Here is a 24,624-nt window from a genome sequence, read left to right on the forward strand (position 1 = left end):
TTGCCGGGCTCGCCTTCCTAGAGCGGCGAGGACGGGGTGGAGGCTGGAGGTGGGGTGGGAAGGGGAGGGGGGAGCGGCGCGGGCGGAAGCGGCCAGGAAGGTCACTTCCGGCCTGGGCGCCCGTCCCCCTGACCCCAGGGTCTGAGTCGCCGCTGCCGCCGCTGCCACCATCCGCGAGGGAGGAGAGAGGAGGAGGAGTGCGGCGCGGCGGCCCCGGGACCGAGGAGGTGAGGGGAGGGCGCGGGGGCGGGGGGCATGCGCCGGGGGCCGGGTGGGCGCGCGCCTCAGGGCGCCGGGCTGCGGCCGGGGGGGCGGGCGGGGAGGCGGGAGGCGAGCGCGACTGGGCGGGCGAGTGCGCGTGCGCGCCGCTGGGGGGGCGTGAGTGGGCGCGCGGCCGGTGACGCGGGGCGGGGCGGGGGCACCGGGAGGGGCTGCGGGGAACGCGCTTGGGGAGTGCGCGTGCGCCGCTCCCAGGAGCGCGCCCGAGGCGGGAGCGCGCGCCGGGCCGGAGGCTCGGGCGAACGCGTCCTCCCTGGCTTCCCTGGCCGGTCGTGGCCGGAAGCGGTGGCGACTCCCGGGGGAAGTTGAGGCCCCGGTGGGGGAGGAGGCCGCGGGGGCCCAGCCTGCCTGACCGGAAACGGCGGCCCCGGGGGGCCCGTCGTGGCCCCGGGCCTGCCCCCATTCCTTCCCCCTTTCAAAGGAACTCGGTCCCGCTGTCGTCCCGGGCGGGCTGCGTGCGGCCTTTGATCCGGCCGATAATTACGGGCTTTCCGGCCGGCGGGAGGCTCATTCATTCGCCCCTGCGCGGGCGGCGGGCAGGAAGCGCGTGCGCCAGAGGGGAAGTGATGGGCCAAGGTCAGGCACCGCGTGGCCCGCGGGGCAGGGCAAGGACGGTGGCCAGGCCCGATGGCCATCCCGAGGCCTCCCGGGCGCCGAACCGCGCCCCTGAACCCCAGCTCCCAGTCTCCGCCGTAAAGGGGGACACCCCAGTTCGTGGAAATGAGTGCCCTTCGGTCCCGCGGGGTCGGGCAAGCTTGGGATGGCGTGATCAGTCGGAAAAGTGAGCCACAGCGAGTGTGGACAGAGGCTGTTACAGAGCCGTTACCAATGCTTGGCACCAAGGACAGGGAGATGAACAAGGTCCCTGAGGGAGCGGGTAGAGACCTGGACAGAGGTCCGTGCCCCTCTCCCCTCTCCACCCCCGTCCTCATCCAGGGGGCCGAGGGAGCCAGGGAAGACACCCCACCCAGCCCAATCCAGAGGGGCAGTCAGCGTTTTAGGAAAGGACTGACTTGGTTTGGGTTTTCCGTGTGGTTCCTGGTGCCCGGCCCTGCGTTGGGCAATGCTGAGGATCCAGCTAGGAGCTGGGTCTGGCCTCGCTTCTGGGGAAGCACAGTTGCTGTTGATCCTGGCTTATCTCCTAAGACTGTAAGCCTCTTTGGCTAAATGCAGCTGGCATTCACCTACCTGTCTCTGCTGTAGTCTCCTTTGTCCTCCTGCCTCAGCCACAGAGAACATTGAGATCAGATTCCTTCTAATGTTATCTCTTGTATTAGCCCTTTTCCTCCTGGAAGTCATCCAGGTCTGACCACCACCCAGCAGAGCTAGAGAACAGGGAGGGCTTAGCACCATGCTGGGCCCAGGAGCAGCACTGTAGTGTGTTAGCCCGGGGCTCTGGGGTCAGACTGACTTGCTTTCAAGTCCTAATTTCACCGTTCATCACCTTTGTGACCTTGCGGCACAAATAATTTCTCAGTTTCTACTTGAGTGAAACAGGGATAATAATAATAGTATTGATCTTGGCAGGAAGATTCTTAACGCTTTCCTCTTAGAGCCAAAGCAAATCTCATAAAAGTGGGTGTAAAGCATGTGGACAGGCCTCTGGGGCCAGGCATTCCTAGGCCAGGCTCTGGCTCCGTCTCTTCCAGCCCTGTGACCTTGGACATGCCACTTCCCCTTTCCCAGGCTCAGTTTCCTCCGCAGTCCCTTAAGATGGAGAGCACAGTCGACCGTTCGCTGGATAAGCCTGGTCCATCAAAGCTGCTGCCCAGGCCCCGCCCTGTGCTGGGCCCTTGGACACAGCGGTGGTCCTGGTGCAGTGCTCTGCGGTGGGGTGGGAGAGGAGGGTCACTCGGCTGGGCAGCACTTCCTGTCCTGGAGCAGCTCAGAGCCCTGGCGGGGAGGCACGTGCATGGAAGCCCAAGGCTCGGGAATTTGCCAGGATGGCCCTGGGAGCTAGAGGAACCCAGAGGGAGGGCATTCTGGTCAGGGAAGGATGTCTGGGGAGATGGCGTGTTCCGAGTCTTGAAAGACAGAGGAATTGGCCAAGAGGACTCTGGGACTCCGGGGAGGAGGATGGTGAGTTCTGGGCAGGCAGAGGTAATCTTGCTCCATGGCCTCCAGCGACTGCCTGGCTGCCCTGTGCTCTTTGGTGGTCACTCCTGGGCACACAGATCTCTGGGCACCTGTGCTCAGATGAGGCCCATAGCCCCCTAACCCTGGCTGGCTGTCCCACAGTGCTGCTTGAGGTCTCCTGCCTGCCGAGGCACGTGCCGGGCACTGCCCCCAGGGACTCAGCTCTGGCCCTGGCCTCCTGGTGGAGACAGACTGCAGATCTGACGACACTCTGGCTGAGCCCTAGGCAGGCGGCTGGCCCTGTGCCCGGTACTCAGTGTCCTGAGCCCTCGGAGGCCCTGGGATGGGGTGGTCACCCCACTCTGGGGGGGACTGAGTCCCAGGCGCCACGGCAGCACCGGAGCATGGGTCTGTGTGAATCCAGAGCCTGGCCCTTTCCCATGATGCCACCGCCTGCGTCAGCTTCTTTTGGCCAGGCTTGGGGCCTGGGGGAGACAAAGGCTGTTCTGAAGGAGGTCTCTTAGGTGTCATTAGTTGGTTTGGGGACTCGGGGATCCCCTTCCGGTGGGGCAGCTATCGTGAAGATTCGTACAGGCGGGGCCGCTGGCTCAGGGGATTCTGAGACCCAGCCCCTCATTTCAGGTGTGCCTTTCACAGGTGGTGAGGACACGGGCAGTGTGTGCTGAGATGCAGGTGTCAGGAGGCCTCATTAACCTATGAGGCAGGTAGGGGAGTTCTGTTGTCACGCTAGTAGGGTCAGCAGCCCTGTCGTAGGAGCAGAGAGAGCCGTTGCCTCACCCCACTGTACAGCCAGCCAGCAGAGCTTGGGGTGAGGGGCTGGCGGGGAGGGCCCTGGGCTGCTCCTGGGCCTGCCTTGGCGGGCTTTCCCTGGCTCCGTCTGCCTGGTCTCTGGGCTCTCTCATGCCGAATGAGGAGTCCCGTGTGGGCAGCCTGGTAATGAATGTTTCTGGGGACCTAAAGACGCATCAGACGTGGCCCCAGCCTTGAGGCTCAGGGTCAGGCCGGCCAGAAAGTTGTGGCCCCGTGGGGCTCTGTGTGCAGGGTCTGCTGGGAGGTCGCAGTCCTCCAGGGCTGCGTGGGGGACACGCAGGGGTGAGTAAGCCGGGGAGATCCTCCCAGGGACATAGGCTGCATCTGTACTCGTGGAAATAAGGGGAGCAGGTGCCCCTGTCCTCAGTGGAAGGGGAAGAAGTGCCTTGGAGTCTGACCCACTGGTTTCACCTTGGCCCTTCTGCCCTGTGGCTCTGTGGCGTTGGGTCAGCCAGTGAACTTGTCTGAACTGGGCTTTAGACTCCTGGTTCACACTTACTAGGCAGTACCGGGCACCTGGCTCCTTGTGGAGCGCGTCATCTCGTCTGATCTTGACGCCAAGCCCACGAAGAGGAGACACGGGGTGAAGCAGCTGCCCTAGGCGGTGGGTGGTGAGGCCGATCCCAACCCCGGCAGCCTGCCCTCCTGCCCGGAGAGGACGGCCTCTCGTCTCTTGGTGGTGGTGGGGGATCAAGATTATGTACCTGCTGCACCCTGTACGCGGTCTGCAGTGTGTAGCCTGTGCTTGATGAGTGCGAGCTGGCCATTTTTTTGAAAAAATTAATTATTTATTTTTGGCTGCATTGGGTCTTTGTTGCTGCGCGCGGGCCTTCTCTAGTTGCGGTGAGCGGAGGTTACTCTTCGTTGTGGTGCGCGGGCTTCTCATTGTGGTGGCTTCTCTTGTTGCAGAGCACAGGCTCTAGGCACACGGGCTTCAGTAGTTGTGCCACGTGGGCTCAATAGTTGTGGCTCACGGGCTCTAGAGTGCAGGCTCAGTAGTTATCGCGCACAGGCTTAGTTGCTCCGCGGCATGTGGGATCTTCCCGGACCAGGGCTTGAACCTGTGTCCCCTGCACTGGCAGGCAGATTCTTAACCACCGCACCACCAGGGAAGTCCTGCGAATTGGTCTTATTTGATAAGAGGGGACAGTTGAGCTGAGGGAAGGGAGAAGTCTGGGAAGGATTTCTGGAGGAGGTGCTGTTTTTGCTGGGCTCTGGTAGCAGATCTACAGGGGGAAGGCGGGTGGGCAAGGTGGAAGGAAGCACCGTGCAGATCGCACAGATTGCCAGGTTGGGAGAGTCCATGCTCACCTGGAGGATGGGGAGTCTGGCCCGTTGGCCTGATTGAGGGGTGACAGAACATGAGATGCCCCATAGGTGCAGTTCTGGTTTTTGTTTTTTGTTTTTTGTTTTTGTCCTGAAGAGTATTTTGTTTGTTTAAACAATTTTCAGTTGCTCACCAACATTTAAGAATCAGGAGTGGTCACAAATGTTTCGGAAGCTCTAGAAGCACTAGGTGGTGGCCGGTGGCCGGGACGGGGCAGAGGCTGCAGTGCTCCCCTCTACTCCTGGGTGGGCCTGCGGCCGTAACAGTAGGTCAGGGTTCTAGGAGTTCCAGAAACTTCTGTCTCTCGTGGAGCAGATGGGGAGTGGTGACTGGGGCTGTGCGTGTCTACCCTGAGCTCACTCTTTTCTGAGCCAGCCCGGCCCTGCCGGGCCCCTGGGAAGGGCTTCAAAGGACCTGAGAGAGGCCAGGTGTGGGAAATAAAGCAGTGTAATAGACTTAGCAGGAGGCAGCCTAATTGAAGGAAAGGGGGAGGAAGCAGAGAGACAGAAGGAAACTGGAGGGGGAGCCTCAGGACCTCGCTCAACCCTGTGTGTCTAAGCATGCTGGAATCCTTGTAGGGAAGAGTGGTCTGCCCAGCTGGCCCCAGACCAGACAGAAAACATCTAAATGGTCAATCCATGGAGGAAACACGGACAGTTGCCACCCAAAAAGGGGTGCAAGATCCTGATGGCATCACAGAGACATTCCCCCAACATTCAAACCACAGGTCTGACGTGGGGAGGGCTCCCGGATCACCTTGGGGGCCCGGGGGGCCCAGACAGATGCAGAGGAGGGAACAGACTGGGTCTTCAGGCCTGGAGTGAGGGGTGAAGAAGCCTACAGAACAGGGAAGTGAGGAAGGAGCTGGATGGGAGATGTAGGGGTGTGCCTGCAGCCCTGGGGGTACTGGGGGGCACCTACCATCCAGGGAGGGCTGAAGAGGGGCTGAGGGTCCGAGGCGGCCCTGTTGAGTCGGTGGTCTGAGAGCTCCAGCCCACTCACCTGCAGGGAGCTGGCGTGCACAGGAGCGGATGCTGGAGATGAGGAGGGCCATCCCAAACAGTGGTGGGTGGTGGCAGCCTTGGAGGGAAGTAGGCCCTGCGCTGGGATGTCGGCGGGGCTTGTTGGGCTAGGGATTTGACATTTGAGCAGACCCTTGAAAGGTGAGAAGGGGCCAGGCAGGTGGAGGACTGGGCCAGGCTCTCTGGCGGGAAAGAGGAGGCCTGGGCGGGAGGTGGGAGTGAGGGGCTGGAGGAGGAAGTGAGTTTGCAAGGGTGACTGGGGCCGATGGGGCCCTGCAGGACCTGCAGAGGAGTCTGGATTTTGGACTGAGTGCAGCGGACACATGTTGGAGGTGGTTCAGGCAGGGGAGTGATGTGAACTGAGCTACCTGAAAAAAAAAAAGTAACAGTTTCATTGTGATGTAATTCCCATGTTGTACAGTTCACTTACTTAAAGTATACAGTTAACGTATTCACAGGGATGTGCAACCATCACCACGCTGATTTTAGGACTTTCTCATCATCCCCTAAAAGGCTGTGTACCCACTCGTGTCCCCCGGCCCGGAGCCTCTGAGAACCCCTGGTCTGTGTTCTGACTGGATTTGCCTGTCCTGGACTTTTCACGTGAGTGGAATCACACACCACGTGGTCTGTGTCTGCCGAGGTCCATCTGTGACGCAGCACTGGTCAGTGCTTCCTTTTCCTGGCTGAGTAATACTCAAGCTACAGATGGACCACGTTTGTGCGTCCATTCACCCGGTGATGGGGGTTTGGGTTGTCTCCACTTTCTGGCTGTTGTGATTTATGCTTCTGTGAACACGTGTGTATAAATTTGGGGGCGGACATGTTTTCATTTCTCTTGGGTACGTGGCCAGAAGTGGAGTTGCTGGATTATACTGTAATTCTGTGTTTAACCTTTTGAGGAGCTGCTAATCTCTTTTCCACAGTGGCTGCACCATTTCACAGTCTCAGCAGCAATGCACGAGGGTTCCAACTTCTCCACACCCTCTCCAACACTTGTGTTTTCTGTTTTTATTATGTCCGTCCCAGTGGGTGTACAGTGGGGTCCCTCTGTGGTTTTGATGAGCGTTTCCCTGAGGGCTGATGATGTTGAGCATCTTTTCATGTACTTAACAGCATGCTGTCTTTGGAGAAACCTCTCTTCTGATCCTTTGCCCGTTTTTAGTTGCTTATTTGAACTGAGTGCCTTGAAAAGATGAATTGGTCCGTGGTGTGGGGAATGGACTCTGGAGGGGTGTTTGGCAGGAGTGCGGGGGGTGGGGTGGGGGGGTGGGAGTTGGGAGTTGGGAGAGGAGGGTGGTGAGGATGGCAGGCAGGGGAGAGGGAGCGGGGAGGGAGCTCCGGGAAGGGAGGGAGCGTGTGTGCACACGATGGTGCTGCCTACTGCCCCCGGGGTCAAGGCTGAGAAGTAGCCACTGGATTTGGTGACCAGAAGGTTGTGGGAGTGGCGGTTGGAGGATGGCGGGGGAGGAGGTGGGGGTCACAGCTCAGCCCGACAGTGGAGGGAAAGCAGCTGGAGAGGAGAGAGAGGCACGCGGGGTGAGGGGACAAGTGAGTGGGCCCTCGGGAGGGTCTGGGGCGGAGAGTGAGGACAGGGGGAGCAGGGAGCCGCCAGCAAGCAGAGGTGGGGAGGAGGATGAGGTGAGATTGGCAGCAGAAGAAAGAGCTGGGTAATTGGTGGGCAGGCATCCAGAGGAGGTGGGCGGGATCTAATAACAACAATAATAATGATAATTTGTCTTACACTTAATAGCCAGCGCTAATTGAATCGCTCAAGGCCGCAGCAGCGGCGTGCCTTCGTCTCTGCAGAGCGGGGGTCCGAGCAGGGTGAGGCTGGGCCGGTACTGTTGAGCGTTTGGGGGGCCGGGGGAGAGTAGGACCCTCTGCTTTTGGCCTCCGGGGCTATCAGAGTCCACAGTCAGGCTGGCTGCGGGAATTGCCCCTTCTCCCCCAGAGAGCCGCCCGGGTCCTGAGAGCAGCTAGCTTAGGGGCTGCCTGAGGCCCTCAGCTCTGGCCGCTCCCCTCTGAGGTCCTGGGGCAGGACCCCAAGCCCCCCGGATCAGGACAAGAGGGCCCAACAGCTGCGTGAGTGGATGAGCGCATGAGTGACTGGCTGGACGGGGGAGGGAGGGACCTGGGTAGGATGGTTTAGTGAACGCCCTCGGCTCTTCACCAGGATTGCAGTTGGCCCCCCAGCACGCGCTTCCTGACCTCTCACTCAGCTCCAGGGGTACCTGCTGGTCCCTGTTGCACGGGGGCGGCAGCCGAGGCCCAGAGAGGCTGAGCCGCATGTGCAGGGTCACAGAGTAGAGTGGCCGAGGCACCAGGCTCCAGCCTCCGTGCCAGAAGCCAGGGCAGCACCGCCACCGGGGCCTTTTCCGTGGAGACAGAGGAGATGCCGGGGTGCTCTCACCTCGTGGCTGGTTTTCAGTCTCCCTGGTGGGTGGTGTAACCTCCCTCTGCTCAGGGCTGAAACCGAAATGCAGAGCGGACTGTCCCCGAGTCCCCAGGTGTGCCCTGCGCCAGGCACCCCTGACCAGCAGCGCCAGTGGGAGCCCCTGCCGAACCCCCAGAAGTCAGCGAGAGAAGCTGCCTCTTTCTAGGGCCTCGTAGTAGAGTTCTGCCTAGTCAGGGCTTCCTGCCGTGTCTGGAGTACCATGCAGACGCCTGGCTGGGCCTGCACGGCCCTGCTCTGGCCCCTCTGCCTCTAGTGCCTCATCTACTACCCCAGGGCAGGGCTGGCTCCGTCGTTTTCAGGGCCTGGCATGAAATGAAGAGGTGAGCCCCTTGGGCAAAAAGCAAGAAAAAAGCTTTTCCCTTTCTTCCGAGGTCTCTCAGCCTGTCAGGGTGTTTTTAACTTGGTATTTCGTGTCGCACTCCCCCAGGTACAGGGTTGCCCTCGGGCAGGCCTGGCTCCTGCCGGGGGCCCCGTAGGACCTCCTGTGCAAAACGCGGATCCCGAGATAAGATTAGCAGTAGTCTCAGGGCGGCGACCACAGAGTATTGACCCCCATGCGCTGGGCTCCCTCACCACTGGTGGCCCTGCTGTGGCCCCTGCAGGCACCCCACCTGCCCCTTCCCGCCCTCCATTCCACCATCCAGGACTCAGCCTCCCTCAGGCCCACCTATCCTGTCCCCGCCAGGCCTTTCCTGTGTGTCTGCTTGGCCTGGGACGCTTTCCCCTAAATCCTGGCATCCGTCATTCCTTCGCATCTGGGTTGGCAAACTCTCCTTAATGAGCCAGAGAGTAAACGTTTGAGGGCTTACAGACCAAGAGGCCATGTTGAGGGTATATGTTGACACCTACATACCAGTTAACATGTGACCATTTAAACCCCGTGAGAACCGTTCTTGGTTGGAGGGCAGCTCCCAGGAGGGTCATTGTGTACAGACCCTCCCTTACGTTATCCTGTCTTGGCTCCAGTCTGGCCCATGGAGGGGCCTTTGGCAGTCTGTAGGGGGTGTAGGATTTTCCTCTGCCCTCCTAGGGCTTCCGGCTGGACTGACTAAGGCGGATTAACAGGAGAAAAGCATACGAATTTTATTTCCGTGAGCTTGGGAGCCCTCAGGAGAAAATCGCCGGAGTGCTCCTTATACACCAGGGTGAGCAGGTGCCATGGTGGGGAGTAACCGCGGGACCCGGGGGGATGCAGGAAGGAAGGTCATTTTAGCAGGTCTCTCTCGGGATGTTTCTTCTTCCTGGAGCCGGGAGGGCACTTTCACGTGCCCCCTGCTTTCAGGGGAGAAGGTGCGTTCAGAGCGTCCTTGTTGCACCTGCTGTTTTCCGACTGCCCTGAATTCGGGGTCATCAGTGTGGTAAAGCAGCCTATCAAGGTGGAAGTTCTGCATCTCACGTCCTGGTTCAAGAGTAGCCCCTTCCCCTCCATGCCCAGCCTCACTTTCCTGCTGGCTCTTCCCACCATGGAAATCGGGGTGTTGGTTCCCTCACTGCCTTGTTCTGGGCAGCGTTGCTCCCGGTGCTCAGTAAGCACCTCTGGGTGCAGGGAAATCTCTGGTGCAGGGCTGGCCGCTGTCACCTCCCTGTCCTCCGTCCCTTCCCCCAGAGCCTGTGGGTTCCCTGGAAGGAGGATGGAGGCCAGCCCAGGCCTTGTCGCTGCAGGAAGCTGGCCTGAGGTGGACGCTCGAGGCCGGGAAGTCCCTGCTTTATTGACTTATATGTGATTGTTCCAGTGGCAGCACATGATAACCGCCTGGCAAACGAGTTTCAACCCAGAAGCCACAGAGGAGCGGCCTCTGTCCGTCCCACCTCCTCAGCCCCCGAGCCCTTGGCCTCTCTTCCTTTTCTTTCTCTTGTGTGTTTCTGTTGTTGCCGGGGTTTGAATAAGAGGGCCCCGTACGAATTCTTATCTCTTTTTACTTTTTAATTGAGATATAAGTCACATGTTGCAAAGTTCGCCCTCGTAAAGTGTACAGTTTAGTGGTTTTTTAATATAGTCACAGAGTTGTGCAACCATCACCACTGTTTCCAGAACATTTTCATCGCTCCAAAAACCCCGTGCCAGTGCGCGATCCCTCCCCATCCCACCCCCAGGCTGGCAGCCGCTTATCTCGGCCTGGACAGTTCACATCCCGGAGCCGCGCTCTGAGTGGCCTTGTGTGCTGGCGGCTTCCCGGGGCGTTGGAGTTGTCACCCCGTGTTGGCTGTCACGCACAGCACTGCTGTGAATAACACTTAGGAGTGGGGTCCTGGGGTCACACAGTGACTTCGTCGTTATCAGGACGTGCCAGGCTCTCTTCACAGCGGCTGCCCCACTGGCACACCCGCCCGCTGTGCAGTTTTCACGTTTACCTGTGATCTGAGGGCCCGCACAGTTCTCTCTCCCCAACACCCCGATTTCCCTGTTGTGATACATAGGCCTTGTCACCAGAAAGAAGCCAACCTTTAGTCTTTTCCCCTCGTTACACAAGTAATTATCCATTAATGTAAAAAAAATTGAGAAGGTGAAGGTAAAGGAGAAGAAAATGTTAAGATGGCTCTTCCTGTTATTGGCGGGGCGGCGGGGGCGGGGCGGCCACTTTACAGCGTTGTTTCAGAGGCTGTGAGATGTCCGTAGACCCGCTTCCCATGGTCTGTGATCTTATTACACTTTCTCCCACCACGGGGCTGGCGGGTTCTTTCCGGTTCTTACCCTGTTCTAAATCTTGCTGTGGCAGACCCTGCAGGAAGCATTTTCCGAGGTTTGGGTTTTCCCCGCAGATTAGTTTATGAAGTGGGCTTCCCCGGGCAGGGGCCGTGAGCTCTGCAGCGGCATCACCTGACTGGGCCCTCGTCACCCGGATTGTGCATGTCGTACCCGGCTCTCGGCCCGCTAGGGGCTGGGGCCCGATGGGCCCGAGGGCCGGTCTGTCCTTCCGGTATGGGTCTCACCACTTCCTGCAGTGGGTCCTAGAAGGGGGGTGGTCGTGGGGGTCGGATTTGGGGTGCACTGCGTTCCGTCCCTCGAACCTCTGCTCTGTTAGTTGGCCTGTCACCCACCCGTTGGCAGCACATGTCTGTGCCTGGCGCTGTCGTGGGGCCCCCGGAGGGTGTCGGCAGGGCCCTGGAGGCCGGGTACATCCCCTGCCCCGTGACCTGCAGCGAGGCCGTGGGCCCGGGAGGGAGGCAGGGCAGCGTCCTCCTTTGTCCCCCGGCTGCCAGGGTCCTGGGAGTCGTCTCAGCCCTGAGTCCTGCACCACCAGCGCTGAGTAACTCCTGGCTGCTGTCCAGGTGCTCCCTGCTGTTGCTGCAGGGGACCCGGGATCGGGCCCCGCTGCGTCCCAGATACAGTGACGGGAAGCTGCCTTGGTTTTGTCATCAACCCTGCCGTGGCCTCCAACCAGAGCTTGTCCGCCTCACCACCGGCCTCACCTCTCGCCACTGGCTCCATTCCCGTGAGCTGCCTGGTTCAGGCTCCCACCTTCTCGTCAGATTTCGGCAATTCTTGCGTGCTTGGGGGTGGTGTCTCCCTCTTCGTGTCCCGACGGTCTGCTCACTGCCGGGTCCAGGGGGTGCTTGGGCAGCTCCGCCCAGAGGTGGCCCAGGCCCCGACAGGCCTCTTTGAGGGGCGTCTCCCTCCCTGGCCTCCTGGCTTGTCTTGCCCTTGGATTGCGCCCCTGCTCTTAAGAGTCCTTGTGACCATTTGTTGAGCGTCAGGATGGCGGAGCGGGTGAGCCACGCGGTCTGTGTCCCTCCTCTGCTCCTGGGCGCTTCCACCTCTGTGCCCTGACCCGGGGGGTGGGGGTGGGGGTCACGTGGGGCACTTGGGCGCAGGTTAACGTAGGGCTGCGTCTGACTGTGGGACCGGGGCCCGCCTTCTCTCCTGGCCCGCGAGCTCTGCGGCAGGCCTGGCCTCTCCGGTTACTGCCCGTCTCCTGGTCTCAGGACTCCGTGAGTGAGCGCTCGGGAGAGCCAGGCCCAGACCCTGAGCGGCAGCTCCGCTGGTTCTGGGCACAGACTTGGAGCCGGGACAGTCTGCCTTCACGTCCCGGCTCTGCCGCCCCTTGCCTCGGAATCCTCACGGCTGGGGGTGACGGTCGCATCTGCCCAGAGGGTTGCATCAACCACTGAGAACAGTACCTGGGGGCTTGTGAGCGACTTGCTCGGCACAGCCGCGTGTGTTTATTACTTAACTAAACAGGCCGGTTAAACAGGCCAGTTCTCTGAGCTTCTGGCAGATGTCAGCAGAGGTTACTGAGGGGCGGGCCATGGAACGGGCTCCTTTCCGTGCCTGGATGGTGGTGAGCCCCTTGTTACTGGGGGATTCAAGAGAAATGGGTCAGGCTTGTTGTGCCAGGGTGTGTGATGCTTGGGGCTGGATGGCTCCGTTCCCAGATACCAGTTCCCCCAACTGGAGTGGGGGACAGAAGGACTGTGTGGGGAGAGGTTCTCTGAGCTGTGTGCATGCAGACAGACGGGCCTTGGTTTGCACCTGAAGGGGCCTGAACACGAGAAGAGGAACCGAGGCGCCGCCCCGGGTCCCAGTCGGTGTGCCCCTTCTTGTCAGAAGGCCTGCCTGCCTGCCAGCGTCCTGCTGGACAGGGATGTCACACCAAGGAGCAGGGCCCAGAGGGGACCAGAATGCCGTGGCCCCAGTACCAGGCTCCGCTGCCGGGGCTGGGTGCCTGCCCACACCTCCCCGCCCTGCACACTGAGTCCAAGATGCCGGCAGACCCCTGCCGGCTCCACACCTCTGCGCAGCCTGGAGCCCAGGCCTGGCAGCTCCTGCCCTGCCTGCCCTGCCCACCCTGCAGGGGCCAGAGAGGGAAGGGGAGGAATGCTGAGCTGTGCGCCCCAAGGGCCAAGCTCTGCTGTGGCATTGCCCCGGGCAGCGGCGGGGAGTGGAAGTGTGGGCTCTGGAGGCAGGCCACACAGTATGTGAGGGACGTGCACGCCAGTGTCCACAGCAGCCGTGCTCACTTTAGCCAAAGGGGAAACACGCAGGCTCTGTCTGTCACCCAGAGAACAGAGAAACAAACAACACGTGGTCTGTCCCTGCAGGGGAGCATTACTCAGCCGTGAAAACGAAGGAAATTTTGACACGCTGCTCCGTGGGTGAGCCTTGAGAGCGTGCCACTCAGCGAGAGAAGCCAGACGCCAGAGGCCACGTGCTGTGTGATGCCATTCATAAGAAACGTCCAGGGTTAGGGCGAGTGGTGGCCAGGGGCTGGGACCAGAGCGGCTGGCGCTCCTCCCGTGCAGGTCCCCGGAGGGTCCATCGTCGCTGTGTCCAGGCCTGGTGTGGAGTTTTGCTTGGCTGGCCCACGTCTGGAAGCAGACCTCAGACTGTGAGCTGCTCAGACGCTCAGTGCCCGCGTCACCTGTCTCCCTGTCACACACTGTCACGTCTCAGTGGGGTTTGCCTCATCCTGGTCCAGGGAGAGGCCTTAGGACGGGCCTGGCAGGGGAGCCCTTCTGGCCTTGATTGGTGGGATGGGCCCTGGCCTGGAGTGGATTTAGGGTTCCCTTGCTTGGGGTGAGAGCCCCGTCTGTACTTGTCTCGCGTAGACTTCACGACCCATGTGTCGGGCTGTCCTCCATCTTCCTGGTGAGGAAACCGAGTGGGGGGGTGGAGGGGGTCTCTTGCCCCGGCCCCAGCTGGTCAGCGGTGGAGCTGGGATGCTAGCCCCGGCCAGCTGGCCGCAGCCGGAGCACTTCCTCCTCACCCAGGTTGCGTGTGGCCTCGGGCTGGACCCCTGTCCAGTGCGGGAGCAGAGGGCCATCTCTCCCTTGGCCCTTAAGTCCCCGCCGCCACTCACCTCCTGTCTGCTGGGCCTGAGCTGGGCGCTTGGAGCCCACATAGCACCTTTCCCCCCACCCCGGGGCCCTCTGTCCAGTCTGGCGTCCTGTAAACTCTGTCCTCTGTCTCGTCCCCTTCTAACAGGGACCCAGACATGGAGCTGCGGGAAGAGGCGTGGTCTCCGGGGCCGTTGGATTCTGAGGACCAGCAGATGGCCAGCCATGAGAACCCAGGTGAGGCGGCCTTGAGGAGTTCTTCCCAGCTGGTCCCTCACCCTTCCCTGGACCCTCGCTTCCTTTGTCTCCCCTTCCCCTCCCGTGGCTCGGGGCTCACCATCCTTCCTCTGGGGGCTCAGCCAGGCTGCCTCCCGGGCCTGTGTGGAGTCTGCGAGTTCCCTCCCAGCTGGGAGCCCCTGGGGGCTGCCCCCTCCCCTCGCTGGGTGCTCGGCACCGTTTCTAGGTGGCCCCTTGGACCTCCTGGGCAGGATGCTCTTTAGACCAGGGTGGCAGGCCCACATACCGGTGGGCCAGGACGTGGAGAGCTGGGGACAGACTGTGATGTGTGGGGAGCGGCAGGCTCACAGAGCAGGGCCAGTGACCATCCTGAGGGACAGCTGGGTGTCTGAGTTTTTATGGGGCTTGTATCTTTCTGGGGTTTTATCTGTCACTCTTTAAATATTGGCCACATGTTTTGTTTGACAAAGCGTTATTTGGGTTGAATAAAACTCATCTTGGAGCCCTCGGGGACTAGGCTTTGCTTGCTGAGACCCCACCTGGCCCCGCTGGCCCCTTCACGGCCTCACCCCTTGCCCTCTGGTGAAGATGTGCTCCCCGTTTCCTGGGGTTTTCATGCAGGGCACCTGAGAAATAAAGTATGAGCTCTTTTTCATGCTGCTTTTGATGCGTCTTCGTGCGGGCATCCCATCCTCGTGCGTTTTGGACGGGGTCAGCCAGCATTTCTTGCTGTGAGGGGGCAGAGGGGAGGTGTTTTCAGCATTGTAGGCCTTGTGCCCCTGCAGCGTGGAAGTGAATGGGCGCGACCACCTTATTTATAGAACAGGCTCTGAGGTCGTGATCCCGGTGCCAGCGTGTCATAGTTGTCCAAGAGAGGTTACGAGGGCCTGGGCGGGCTGGGGATAGATTGCATAAAGCACTCGAGCCCCTTCGCCTGATCTAGTTCTAAGATCCACTGAGGGGGTGAGGGAAGCTCCTTGGGCTGGCTCCGGGCAGCCGTGGTTACACAGGAGGAAACAGATTTCAGGGCACATGGCACGTGGGGCGCAGACCCTCCACCACCCAGCAGGAGGGTGCACGGCCCATCCTTCCCCATTTCATGCTGCCGGGCCTGCCCCTTCCTCCTTTCCCTGTCTTTTAGCCTTTTTAAAATTAATTTTACAGTCTGTTTCATGCTGGAAATTGCAAACATCGATAGTGTGGTGATTGCACTTCCCACTGCGTTAGCGGTGAGCAGTACTTTGCGGTCTTTTCCCTGGTTGTGCCTGCTTTTTCTTCTGGAGAATTTTAAAGAAAATCCCAGATATTGTATCATTTCACCTACAGATTCTCCAGCAATAACAAACGCTCATCTCACCTGACGAAGCGTTGCCCAGTGTGTGAAGGTGTCCCCAGCTGTCTCCAAAATGCATGTTTGCCTTGAAGTAAGGTGGTTTTAATTTTACACTCCGTCCACTAACTCATTCTCTTGAGGAAACCTCTACAAAGCACAAGTGGGTTCTCATATCCCCTTTGTCCGGCCTGCTGTCCCTGACCCAACCCCGCACTGGAGTCTGTTGCAAGTCTGCTCCGGCCCCTCCCTGCGTGGTACCCCCAACCGCGTGACACCCCTTCGCTCAGCTTGTAAGCCGTGTGGCCCGGATGCCTCCAAGCTGCCGTGCGTCCCCTGGTTCTGGGCCTGCCCTGTTGGGTCCTACCTCTGTGGCAGCCTCCTGTGATGGGACAGGGCCGGACCCCTGCACTGAGACCCCACCCCCACCCCCGGCTGATGCCTGGACGCAGGAGCAGGAGGCTTGGGCTGGCGGTAGCCCCTGTAAGCTGTTGCCCTGTTGGGTCGGGACGAGGGGTCCGTAAGCAGGGCTGTGAGCGCTTCCTGTGTGCCCCGAGCTTGAGGCCAGCCACCTCGGGCAGGCCCTCTCATGGAATCCTCACACCCTTCGAGCTCGGGGTGCTGATCAGAGGGTGCTGGGCAGAGAGAGGCCAGGCCACCGCCCAGGGTGAGGCAGCCGGGAGCCAGTGGAAGGGGCCTGGGGCCTGGACTGTCCGTAGGCTGCAGCCAGAGTCTGTTGCGCTGCCTCGCTGGCGCACTGACCCCGGCCCACCACCTGCAGGTGCGAGAGCTGTCCAGGCTCGGCCTGGGGCCTTAGCTACAGGGTGTTCAGAAAGAGAAGCCATCCAAAAATGAATAATAAAGAGACATCCCAATTCTGAGGCGGGAAAGAGTCTTCAGCTGGTGTGTTGGAAATCACCCACCAGGGACAGGGTCCCGGCCTCCCGCTCTCACGCCCGCCTCTCACATCTCAGTGCCCTCCAGAATGACCCCGCAGAGTTCACCGCAAATGCCACGTCTGAGCCGGATGACAGCAGACCCACGTAAAAACACAGCAACTGCCTGTGGGCAAAACCCATGTTCCCGGGTCACACTGGCAGCACACCTTAGGTGCAAAGCCCCAAAATACAGCTGGATGGGGACAAGCCAGCAGCCGGGGCAGTGTGGTGTTAGCAGGGGCAGGAGGGGAGGACGCCCCGGGTAGCCCTTGGGGGTTCACCGGAGGACTTGGGGCTGGTCACGCTGCGGCCAGCAACTGAAGCTGGAGGGGTTCTGTCCAGACCAGGAGCAGGGAGCGCGGGGCTGCTGGGGCCCATGGCTTCCTTTACCCAGGTAAAGTGCCCTGCCCGGGCAGGACCCGCGCAGAGCAGAGCCCGTCAGGAGGGGGTTCAGGATCGAGTGGGACCCCTGTCATTGGCCACAAGGGAGAAGGGAAGGTCCAGATAAAGTCAGGGGTGGCCGCAGAGCAGGCAGCCCTGCACTCGGAAGAGGGAGCCCTGAGGAGCCAGAAACGCTGTCCAGACTGTAGCCTCCCAGAAGTTCAGGGAGACTGACCACAGAAATGAGCGAAACTGGAAAATGGTGAGTTCAGTCCTCTTGCTTCCACGCCCCAGGAAGCTATTAGAATAAAAAAGAAGAGGGGCAAATAGTATCTCCACAGACAGGGAGGGTGGTCAGAGATACACCTGCAGACAGGTCAGGATTGTTCAGAGTGGCCAGGAGATGATGGCCCCTGGAAGTGCAAGATCAGAACAGCTCAGCCCAGGGGGCAGAACTCAGCAGAGAATTGGAAACAGAGTCAAATTAATTTCAAAGTGAAGTAGGAGGAATTCGAGACTGAATAAAAATAACACATTGTTCCTTAAGAAAAATCGAAGGTGAAAAAGAGGGCCATTTTAAAATCAAAAAGAAATGAGTAAAGATTAAGGCAGAGTAAAAAAAAAAAACAGGTACTGAAGTTAGGTAAAGAAAGCCCTTTGAAGAAGAAATCCAAAGGAATATAATGGTAAAAACTACGAGTCCAGAAAACATTCCTGAAATGTCAAAGTTAGGTATTGAAGGAGCAAATCACAGATCTGAGAATATCAACTCGGATGAACAAGACATATTCTATTCAAGTCACTGGGCTTTAAAGGAAGAAGCAAATCCTTTGGGGCATCTAGGCAAAAAGAGCAAATGACTTACAAGGCAAAGTAGATGGGATTGCTGTCAGACTTTGCCAGCAATGCTTTATGCCAGGAGAAAATGGAGTCATATTTATGATTCTCAGGGGAAGAAAAGGTAGAGCTAAGGATCATATTCAGGAAGACTGCCTTCCACGTTGGAAGGGCGCAGATGACCTCAGCCAGCAGGAGCTGAGGAAACAGGGTTGTCGTGGGGCCTTCCCGAGGAGTCTGCGGGCAAGTGAGCCTTGCGCAGCTGCCGTGGCCAGAGAGATGGGCGCTGAGCCGGGGCAGGCTCCACGAGGGCTCAGGCGGCGGAGGTCTGGCTGTGAAATCAGTGAGGGGAACAGGAATAGTTCACCTGATTTCTCAGGAATGGTACTTGGCAGTGGTGGGGGTGATTCTAACCATTCACGTTAGAATGCTTATCGTGAAGCTGTGTGATGTGGGTTCAGCAAATAAGCAATTATGGGCTAGTCAAGTCCTCTCCTCCCCTAGTGAGGAACAGAGATGCAGACGTCCTAGAAAAGACCGCATAAAAGCCTTTTGGCCTGAATTTGTATGGGAAGTATCAGAAGTCACAGGAATTTTATCTTAAAAAAAAAAAAAGTGAAGATCATTTCCACATTTTGGTTTTGAAATTGTTTCCCACGAAAAGAAACCAGAGTCCCTTGGAGAAACGGCCAGTTGCAGGTTTGGGGTGGGAAGTATGGATGAACCTGTAGCCCCTTGTTAGGCTGGATGGCAGAGAATCTGTCAAAGACCACCTGGGTCCCGTCCAGAGGACTCGGAGCTCACTTGAGGCTCCCACGCGCTGAAGATGGCAGGCAGTGCAGCCTACCGGATATGTTTAAATCCGTGATCTCCTAATGCTGTTAAGAAAGGAAAGACTATGTGGTTACCTTGGAGGGTGGTAGGGAACCAGTTCGTAACCTGGAAAACTGGGCAGGTAAGGGGAAATGAGATTCATCCTGCCATAACCACATGAAATTTACCACTGGATACCAACCAACAGATGATGTAGAGTCTCTAAAAGCTATTCCAGCTCCTAAACGCAGGAGAAACCACAGGGCAGCCCCATTTTGCACCCCTCGACGAATCAGCAGACCTAAGCGTTGAGCGTCGGTGGCCCTTGATATCACAAAAAGAGAAACACGAGATATCGGGTGCCTTCAGTGAAAGAACAGGATTGCACCTTCAGAATGACTTCAGGGGCCGGCGGGGCTCGGTGAGCCAGCTGCTAAGCGGCAGCAGATGCAGGGCGCCAGGAGCATGCAGTCAGCAAGGGTCCAACTGGCCTTAGGGCTCCGCTTCTTAAAAGGAAGATGGTAAGGAAAAGCAAGAGACGGAGGAAGTCGTGTCTTACAGGAGACTTAAAGACATACTGAATTAGGGCATCCCTGGTGGCGCAGTGGTTGAGAGTCCGCCTGCCGATGCAGGGGATGTGGGTTCATGCCCCGGTCCGGAAGGATCCCACATGCCACGGAGCGGCTGGGCCCGTGAGCCATGGCCGCTGAGCCTGCGCGTCCGGAGCCTGTGCTCCGCGCAACGGGAGAGGCCGCGGCGGTGAGAGGCCCGCATACCGCAAAAAAAAAAAAAAAAAAAAAAAGACATACTGAAAAAGTAACGGACCGAACTGTCTGGGATGTTGCAGTTGGGTGACAACCGTACAGAAATGCAAGGGAACGATTACTGCACAGGTCAGGATGGTGGTTATATTTGGGGTTGAGAGGGGGTGAGCTTGGGAAGGGCACGGAGGGACTCCCGGTGGGTGGCCAAGACCTGTATCTTGATGGGGCATTTGTCTTTCTGCATTGATTGTGGTCAGCTCTGCATTCCGGGCTCTCTGCATGTCGTGTGTTTTAGGGGAAAAAGGTTAACATCCGGTAAAGCCGCAGGTCCTGCCCTTCCCCAGAAGGTCTGCTTGGGAGGATCCACCCTGGGGCGGGAAGCTGCGTGGGCGGCAGGACCCCGGCTGGGCCCAGAGCGCAGGAGCCGGAGCTGAGCCCTCCTTCAGCGAGAGAAGGACAGTGACAGTTGCTGTGGGATGAGGGGACCTGGAGCCTGGGACACCCCTCCACTTCCCTTCGGGAATGGCGATCACTCGTCATTTCTGTGCTTTTTATTGAGTGAGCCCTTTGTGCTGGTCGCTGTCCTCTCCGCTTTCCGGGAATTCTTGCATCCTTTTAAAGATGACGTTTGTGCGGCAGTGAAGTTGCCCCCATGAGGAAGGCGGCCCAGAGGGAAGCCGCTGACTTCCAGCCTGACCTGGAGGGGTGCAGACTCAGACTCTGGTGTGCGTGAGAGCCGCCCGCTGCTTGGAGAGCGCCGGTCCCTGCACCCACTCGCAGGGGGGGCCAGGAATCCGAAGGTTGAGAGAGAACCCCGCCTCCCGAAATGATTAGACCCTTTTCCATTTAACAGCTTAACACCTGCTTAAAAAGTAGTGCGTGGGGGAAACAGAACGCAGCAGCGGAGAGAAGAGTCACGTAGCCCAAGGCTACAGAGGAAGCCTGCACCCGCTGCACGCACCTCACTGCCCAGCCGGCTCCTCGGGCCTTCTCTCCCTGTTTCTGGACCTGGACGGGTGGTCGGCCCCTCGCCAACCGCCCCCCCCCCCACCCGCATCCAGGGCCCCGGATTGAGTTACAGGTGTTTCACAAGTTCAGATGCGCTGTGTTCAGTTCCTGTCATCATGATTGTAAATACTCTTCATCGCTGAGTCAGGCGGCATATTGTTAAACTTTCTTGACAACTTTGAAAACAAGACGTTTATTTCAATCAAAGGAGTGCAGAATACTTGCTATGGGTCAGGTGGTGGCGGCTCATTTCCCGCAAAGAGCAAGTGTCCTTTCCAGCCCAGCCCAGTCCACCCCTGCTGCCCGGACACACTGCTCAGAGGCAGACAGCTCCCCAAGGTTCAGTTTTTTATTCTTGAATATCTCCACATAATGTGCTTATGACTCTATTGCTTTTTCTTTCTTTTGGCTGTGCCTGGTGGCTTGCGGGATCTTAGTTCCCTAACCAGGGATCGAACTGGGGCTCGTGGCAGTGGACGCCTGGAGTCCTAACCACTGGACGGCCAGGGAATCCCCATGATGCCACTTCTTGATTTATGTTGACACCAAAGTGGGCCCTGTGTCATCTCTTGAAAAGCGGCCCCCACCCGGCCCAGACTTCCTACCTGGATTTTTTTTTTTCCTGCTCCATATATGATTCTATATCCCATTACCCTTTCCAGTACAGGTGGTCTTGGGACCCAGACTACCCGTGCAGATACTGCTTTGCTGCTCCCAGGCCGTGTAGCCTTGGGCGGCGGTTCATCTTCCTGGTGCCTTGGTGTTCTCACCTGTAAAGACCCGAGTTCCATGGAGCCCACCTTACAAGACTTAAACGCATGGATGCTTATGAAGTGCATGGGACCACTGTCTCAGGACAGTTGGAGCACTTTGTTCCCGGCCAGGTGCTGGAACACGGGGATCGGGCCGCTGTCCTTGTGGGCTTGCAGGCTAGTGAGAGGGAGAGGGAAAACAATGGTAGGTTATAATAGGATTCACCTTTGAAAGACACCTTCGCGGTGCACCTAGGGGCGGGGCCGGGGGGAGGGCGGGGCTGTGATCAGGGGGCGGGGCCGGAACCCAGGCACGAGTCCGCGCTTGAGCACGTGCCCCACCTCCATTCTGTAACTCAGGCCCAAGCCGGACAGGGAAGGCAAATGTCGCCAAGGGTGCACACAGAGCAGGCCAAGCGTGCACACAGAACAGTCTCGGAGAGCTGGGCAGGCTGCGGGGAGGGGCAGGCGCTCGTCTCTCCCGGGAGGCCGGCCGCTCAGGCCAGGCGCGGCGTAATTGTGTTAGAGGCTTTGTTGGGCAGATGGCCCGTGGTGGTGTCCTCAGTTTGCAGACGCCAGGACCAAGGCCCCACGCTCCTGTATTGTTTGCACTGGGCATACAGTACCTACAAACCCAGGGACCAGGGTGAGGAAGTCTGTAATAGAGGCTGCAGTGTTTGGAGGTTGCACTCCCAGTTAATGGAGGGTCAGGACTTCCATGCGGCCTGTGATCCCATTAACCAGTCCGGTGACCCCTTGCTCTTCTCTCTTCTCCACCCGCAGCCAGGATTATCTTCCGAGAGCCCAGATGTGACACCATCATTTCCCGCTTGTACACCCACAGGGTGCTGCAAGCCCTTGTCCCTGGGCAAAGGTGGAAACCGCGCTGCGGCTGCCTTCCGGTCTGGCGGGGACGCACTCTGCTGGCCCCCAGCCTGGGGCCTGGGCTTCGGGAGGCATTCTTTACTAGGAGCCTTCCCTAGACCTCCATCCCGTACCCCCGTTGGTTTCTGTTGTTTCCTTTAGCAGACATTTCTGGCGTCCCTACTAAGTCCCGGGCATTGTTCTAGATGCTGGGGAAACGGCTGTGAAGGAAGGAAGAGTCCTAAGGGATGGGTAATGAATGTTTAGTAAAATGCCGGGGCGTGTTCGATGCCCTGAGGACAGACACTAGGAGGGGTGAGGGGAAGGGGACCGATGGGAGGGACGTCTGACCAGGGCCAGGTCCGTGAGGAGGGCTCCGCACTGGCAGGGCCCAATTGCCCTCTGAGGGAGGTTCTGCCACCGCCCCCGTTACAGGGAAGCCTGGGAGGGCGCACAGGTGAGCGAGGTTCCCGGGGGCACGCAGAGCAGCAGGTGGAGGGGCCCCAGGCCGCCCTCGCACGTAGCCTTTCTGACTCCCTCCTCTCCCCTCTTGCCTTCCAGTGGACATCCTCATCATGGATGACGACGACGTCCCCAGCTGGCCCCCAACCAAGCTGTCCCCGCCCCAGTCGGCGCCCCCGGCTGGTCCCCCGCCCCGGCCGCGGCCGCCCGCCCCCTACATCTGCAACGAATGCGGCAAGAGCTTCAGCCACTGGTCCAAGCTGACGCGGCACCAGCGCACGCACACGGGCGAGCGGCCCAATGCCTGCAGCGACTGCGGCAAGACCTTCTCGCAGAGCTCGCACCTGGTGCAGCACCGGCGCATCCACACGGGCGAGAAGCCCTACGCCTGCTCCGAGTGCGGCAAGCGCTTCAGCTGGAGCTCCAACCTCATGCAGCACCAGCGCATCCACACGGGGGAGAAGCCCTACGCCTGCCCCGACTGCGGCCGCAGCTTCACGCAGAGCAAGAGCCTGGCCAAGCACCGGCGCTCGCACAGCGGCCTCAAGCCCTTCGTGTGCCCGCGCTGCGGCCGCGGCTTCAGCCAGCCCAAGAGCCTGGCGCGCCACCTGCGGCTGCACCCGGAGCTGTCGGGGCCTGGCGTGGCGGCCAAGGTGCTGGCGGCCAGCGTGCGCCGGGCCAAGGCACCCGAGGAGGCGGCGGCGGCGGACGGCGAGATCGCCATCCCGGTGGGCGACGGCGAGGGGATCATCGTGGTGGGCGCGCCGGGCGAGGGGGCCGCGGCGGCCGCAGCCATGGCGGGCACGGGGACCAAGGCGCCGGGACCCCGCTCGCGGCGCGCCCCGGCCCCCAAGCCGTACGTGTGCGTGGAGTGCGGGAAGGGCTTCGGGCACGGGGCCGGGCTCCTGGCCCACCAGCGCGCCCAGCACGGGGACGGGCTCGGGGCGGCGGGGGGAGAGGAGCCCGCGCACATCTGCGTGGAGTGCGGCGAGGGCTTCGTGCAGGGCGCGGCGCTGCGGAGACACAAGAAGGTCCACGCCGTGGGCGCGCCCTCCGTCTGCAGCCGCTGCGGACAGAGCTACTACCGGGCAGGCGGGGAGGACGACGACGACGACGACGAGGAGGCGGCGGGCGGGCGGTGCAGCGAGTGCCGTGGCGGGGAGGGCCGGTAGGGGCGGGGGCCCGGGGGGGCAGGGCCCCTCGGGCTTGGCGGGGACGACGGCGCAGGACCCAGAGACCCGGGGAGAAACGGACAGAGGGCTGCCCCGGACCGGCGGCGCGCTCTACCCCCTCCCCTCCCGCGGCCTGTGCGGCCTGAGAGGTGCGGCGGGCCTGGGGCGGGACACTGGGGACGCTCACCGGGCCGCCTGGCCCCTCCCCGCGCCCGGCCCTCGGCCTGGCCTGACCCTTGTAGGTTCTCGGCCGAGCCCGAATCAAGACGTGTGAGAACTAGAGAGACCAAGATACGACAAAACCCACGAGCGAAAGACCATTTTCCCTCTTTCTCTTCCCCACCAACGGGGGGTGTTGAGAAGATGGCGAACATTGGGACCTTTCCACTCGGAGGGGCCCCAGAGAGGGAAGGGAAAGAGGGGTCCTTTTCCCTTTTAGAATTTTCTTTATAATCATATCCCCTTCCTGACCCCGCCTACCTATTATTTTCTCTCTTCTTCGCGGGTCCCATCCTCTTTCCTCGCCCTAGTCCTTCCTCCCCCTCCTGGATCTGGGGTAGCAGAGAAGTGCTGGAGCGGAACTAGCCCCTGTCCCAGGCGCACCCCGCAGAAAACGGGTTCCCGTCTCATCCCAGGCCTGGGCACGGTTGGAGGAGGGGTGCGGGGGGCAATAAATCGCACTATCCAATTGTCCCTGCTGTGCGTGTTTCTTGAGTTCGGGTAAACGGAGGGCTCCGCACCGGGCAGTTGCTGCTGAGGGGGTACTGACCACGGGCCAGGCCCGTGGAGAGGCTGCCGGCTCGGCCCGCACTCGCGCCCGGGTGCAGACTGGGCGGTTGTCCTGGAAGAGTGACCGGCCAGGTCACTGGCAGCGGGTTCTGGGCCCCAGCGGAGTGGCCGTCAAGTATCCAGGCTGGAGGATGGGCAGGCCTGTGAGGAACTGGGGCGGTTGTTCAGAGTAAGGCCCACCCACTGCTGCTTTTGAAAGGAATCTCACCGTCTGGAGGTGCAGGTGGGAGTTGCACAGGCCGTGCCTCACCTCACAGTGGAGGGCAGCCTCCCCCCACGCAGTAAATGAGCCCATGCTCCCGTCTGGGCGTCCTCCCCCAGCCCCTGCAGCCCCTTCCTGCATCCAGCTTCTTGGAAGACTTGGCCTGGACGTTGCACCTGTGTCCCCCTGCTCAGATCCCATCGGGGGAGCAGGGGACAGTCACGGGGTCACATGTCACTGCAGAGGAGGCTGGAAGTGTCCCTGGCCTGCCACTGCTTCCTAGCAACAAAACTATCCTAGAGGCAGG

General features: G+C 60.0%; 1 protein-coding gene across 3 annotated transcripts; it reads left to right on the forward strand.

Annotated features, from left to right (window-relative positions):
- Positions 1-82: 82 nt before the first annotated feature.
- On the forward strand, positions 83-24,029 carry ZNF787 (zinc finger protein 787). Of its 3 annotated transcripts, none has more exons than XM_060000109.1 (3): positions 83-227; positions 13,917-14,005; positions 22,254-24,029. In XM_060000109.1, the coding sequence occupies exons 2-3, from the start codon at positions 13,927-13,929 to the stop codon at positions 23,324-23,326; spliced, it is 1,152 nt and encodes a 383-aa protein (XP_059856092.1). In that variant the 5' UTR covers positions 83-227; positions 13,917-13,926; the 3' UTR covers positions 23,327-24,029. The 3 variants fall into 3 exon arrangements, with proteins under 3 accessions (XP_059856092.1, XP_059856093.1, XP_059856094.1); XM_060000110.1 differs by lacking the exon at positions 83-227 and adding an exon at positions 12,829-13,175 and having other exon boundaries at positions 22,254-23,859; XM_060000111.1 differs by lacking the exon at positions 83-227 and adding an exon at positions 15,332-15,429 and having other exon boundaries at positions 13,922-14,005; positions 22,254-23,859.
- The last annotated feature ends 595 nt before the right edge of the window (positions 24,030-24,624 follow it).

This window comes from Delphinus delphis, chromosome 20, assembly GCF_949987515.2.
Source record: "Delphinus delphis chromosome 20, mDelDel1.2, whole genome shotgun sequence".
In the NCBI taxonomy this organism is placed as follows: Eukaryota; Metazoa; Chordata; class Mammalia; order Artiodactyla; family Delphinidae; genus Delphinus; species Delphinus delphis.

Coding starts and splice junctions, on each gene's coding strand:
- ZNF787 (XM_060000109.1), top strand. CDS start 13,927: ATGGAGCTGCGGGAAGAGGCGTGGTCTCCGGGGCCGTTGGATTCTGAG. Junction 14,006..22,253: donor GGCCAGCCATGAGAACCCAG/GTGAGGCGGCCT, acceptor CTTGCCTTCCAG/TGGACATCCTCATCATGGAT.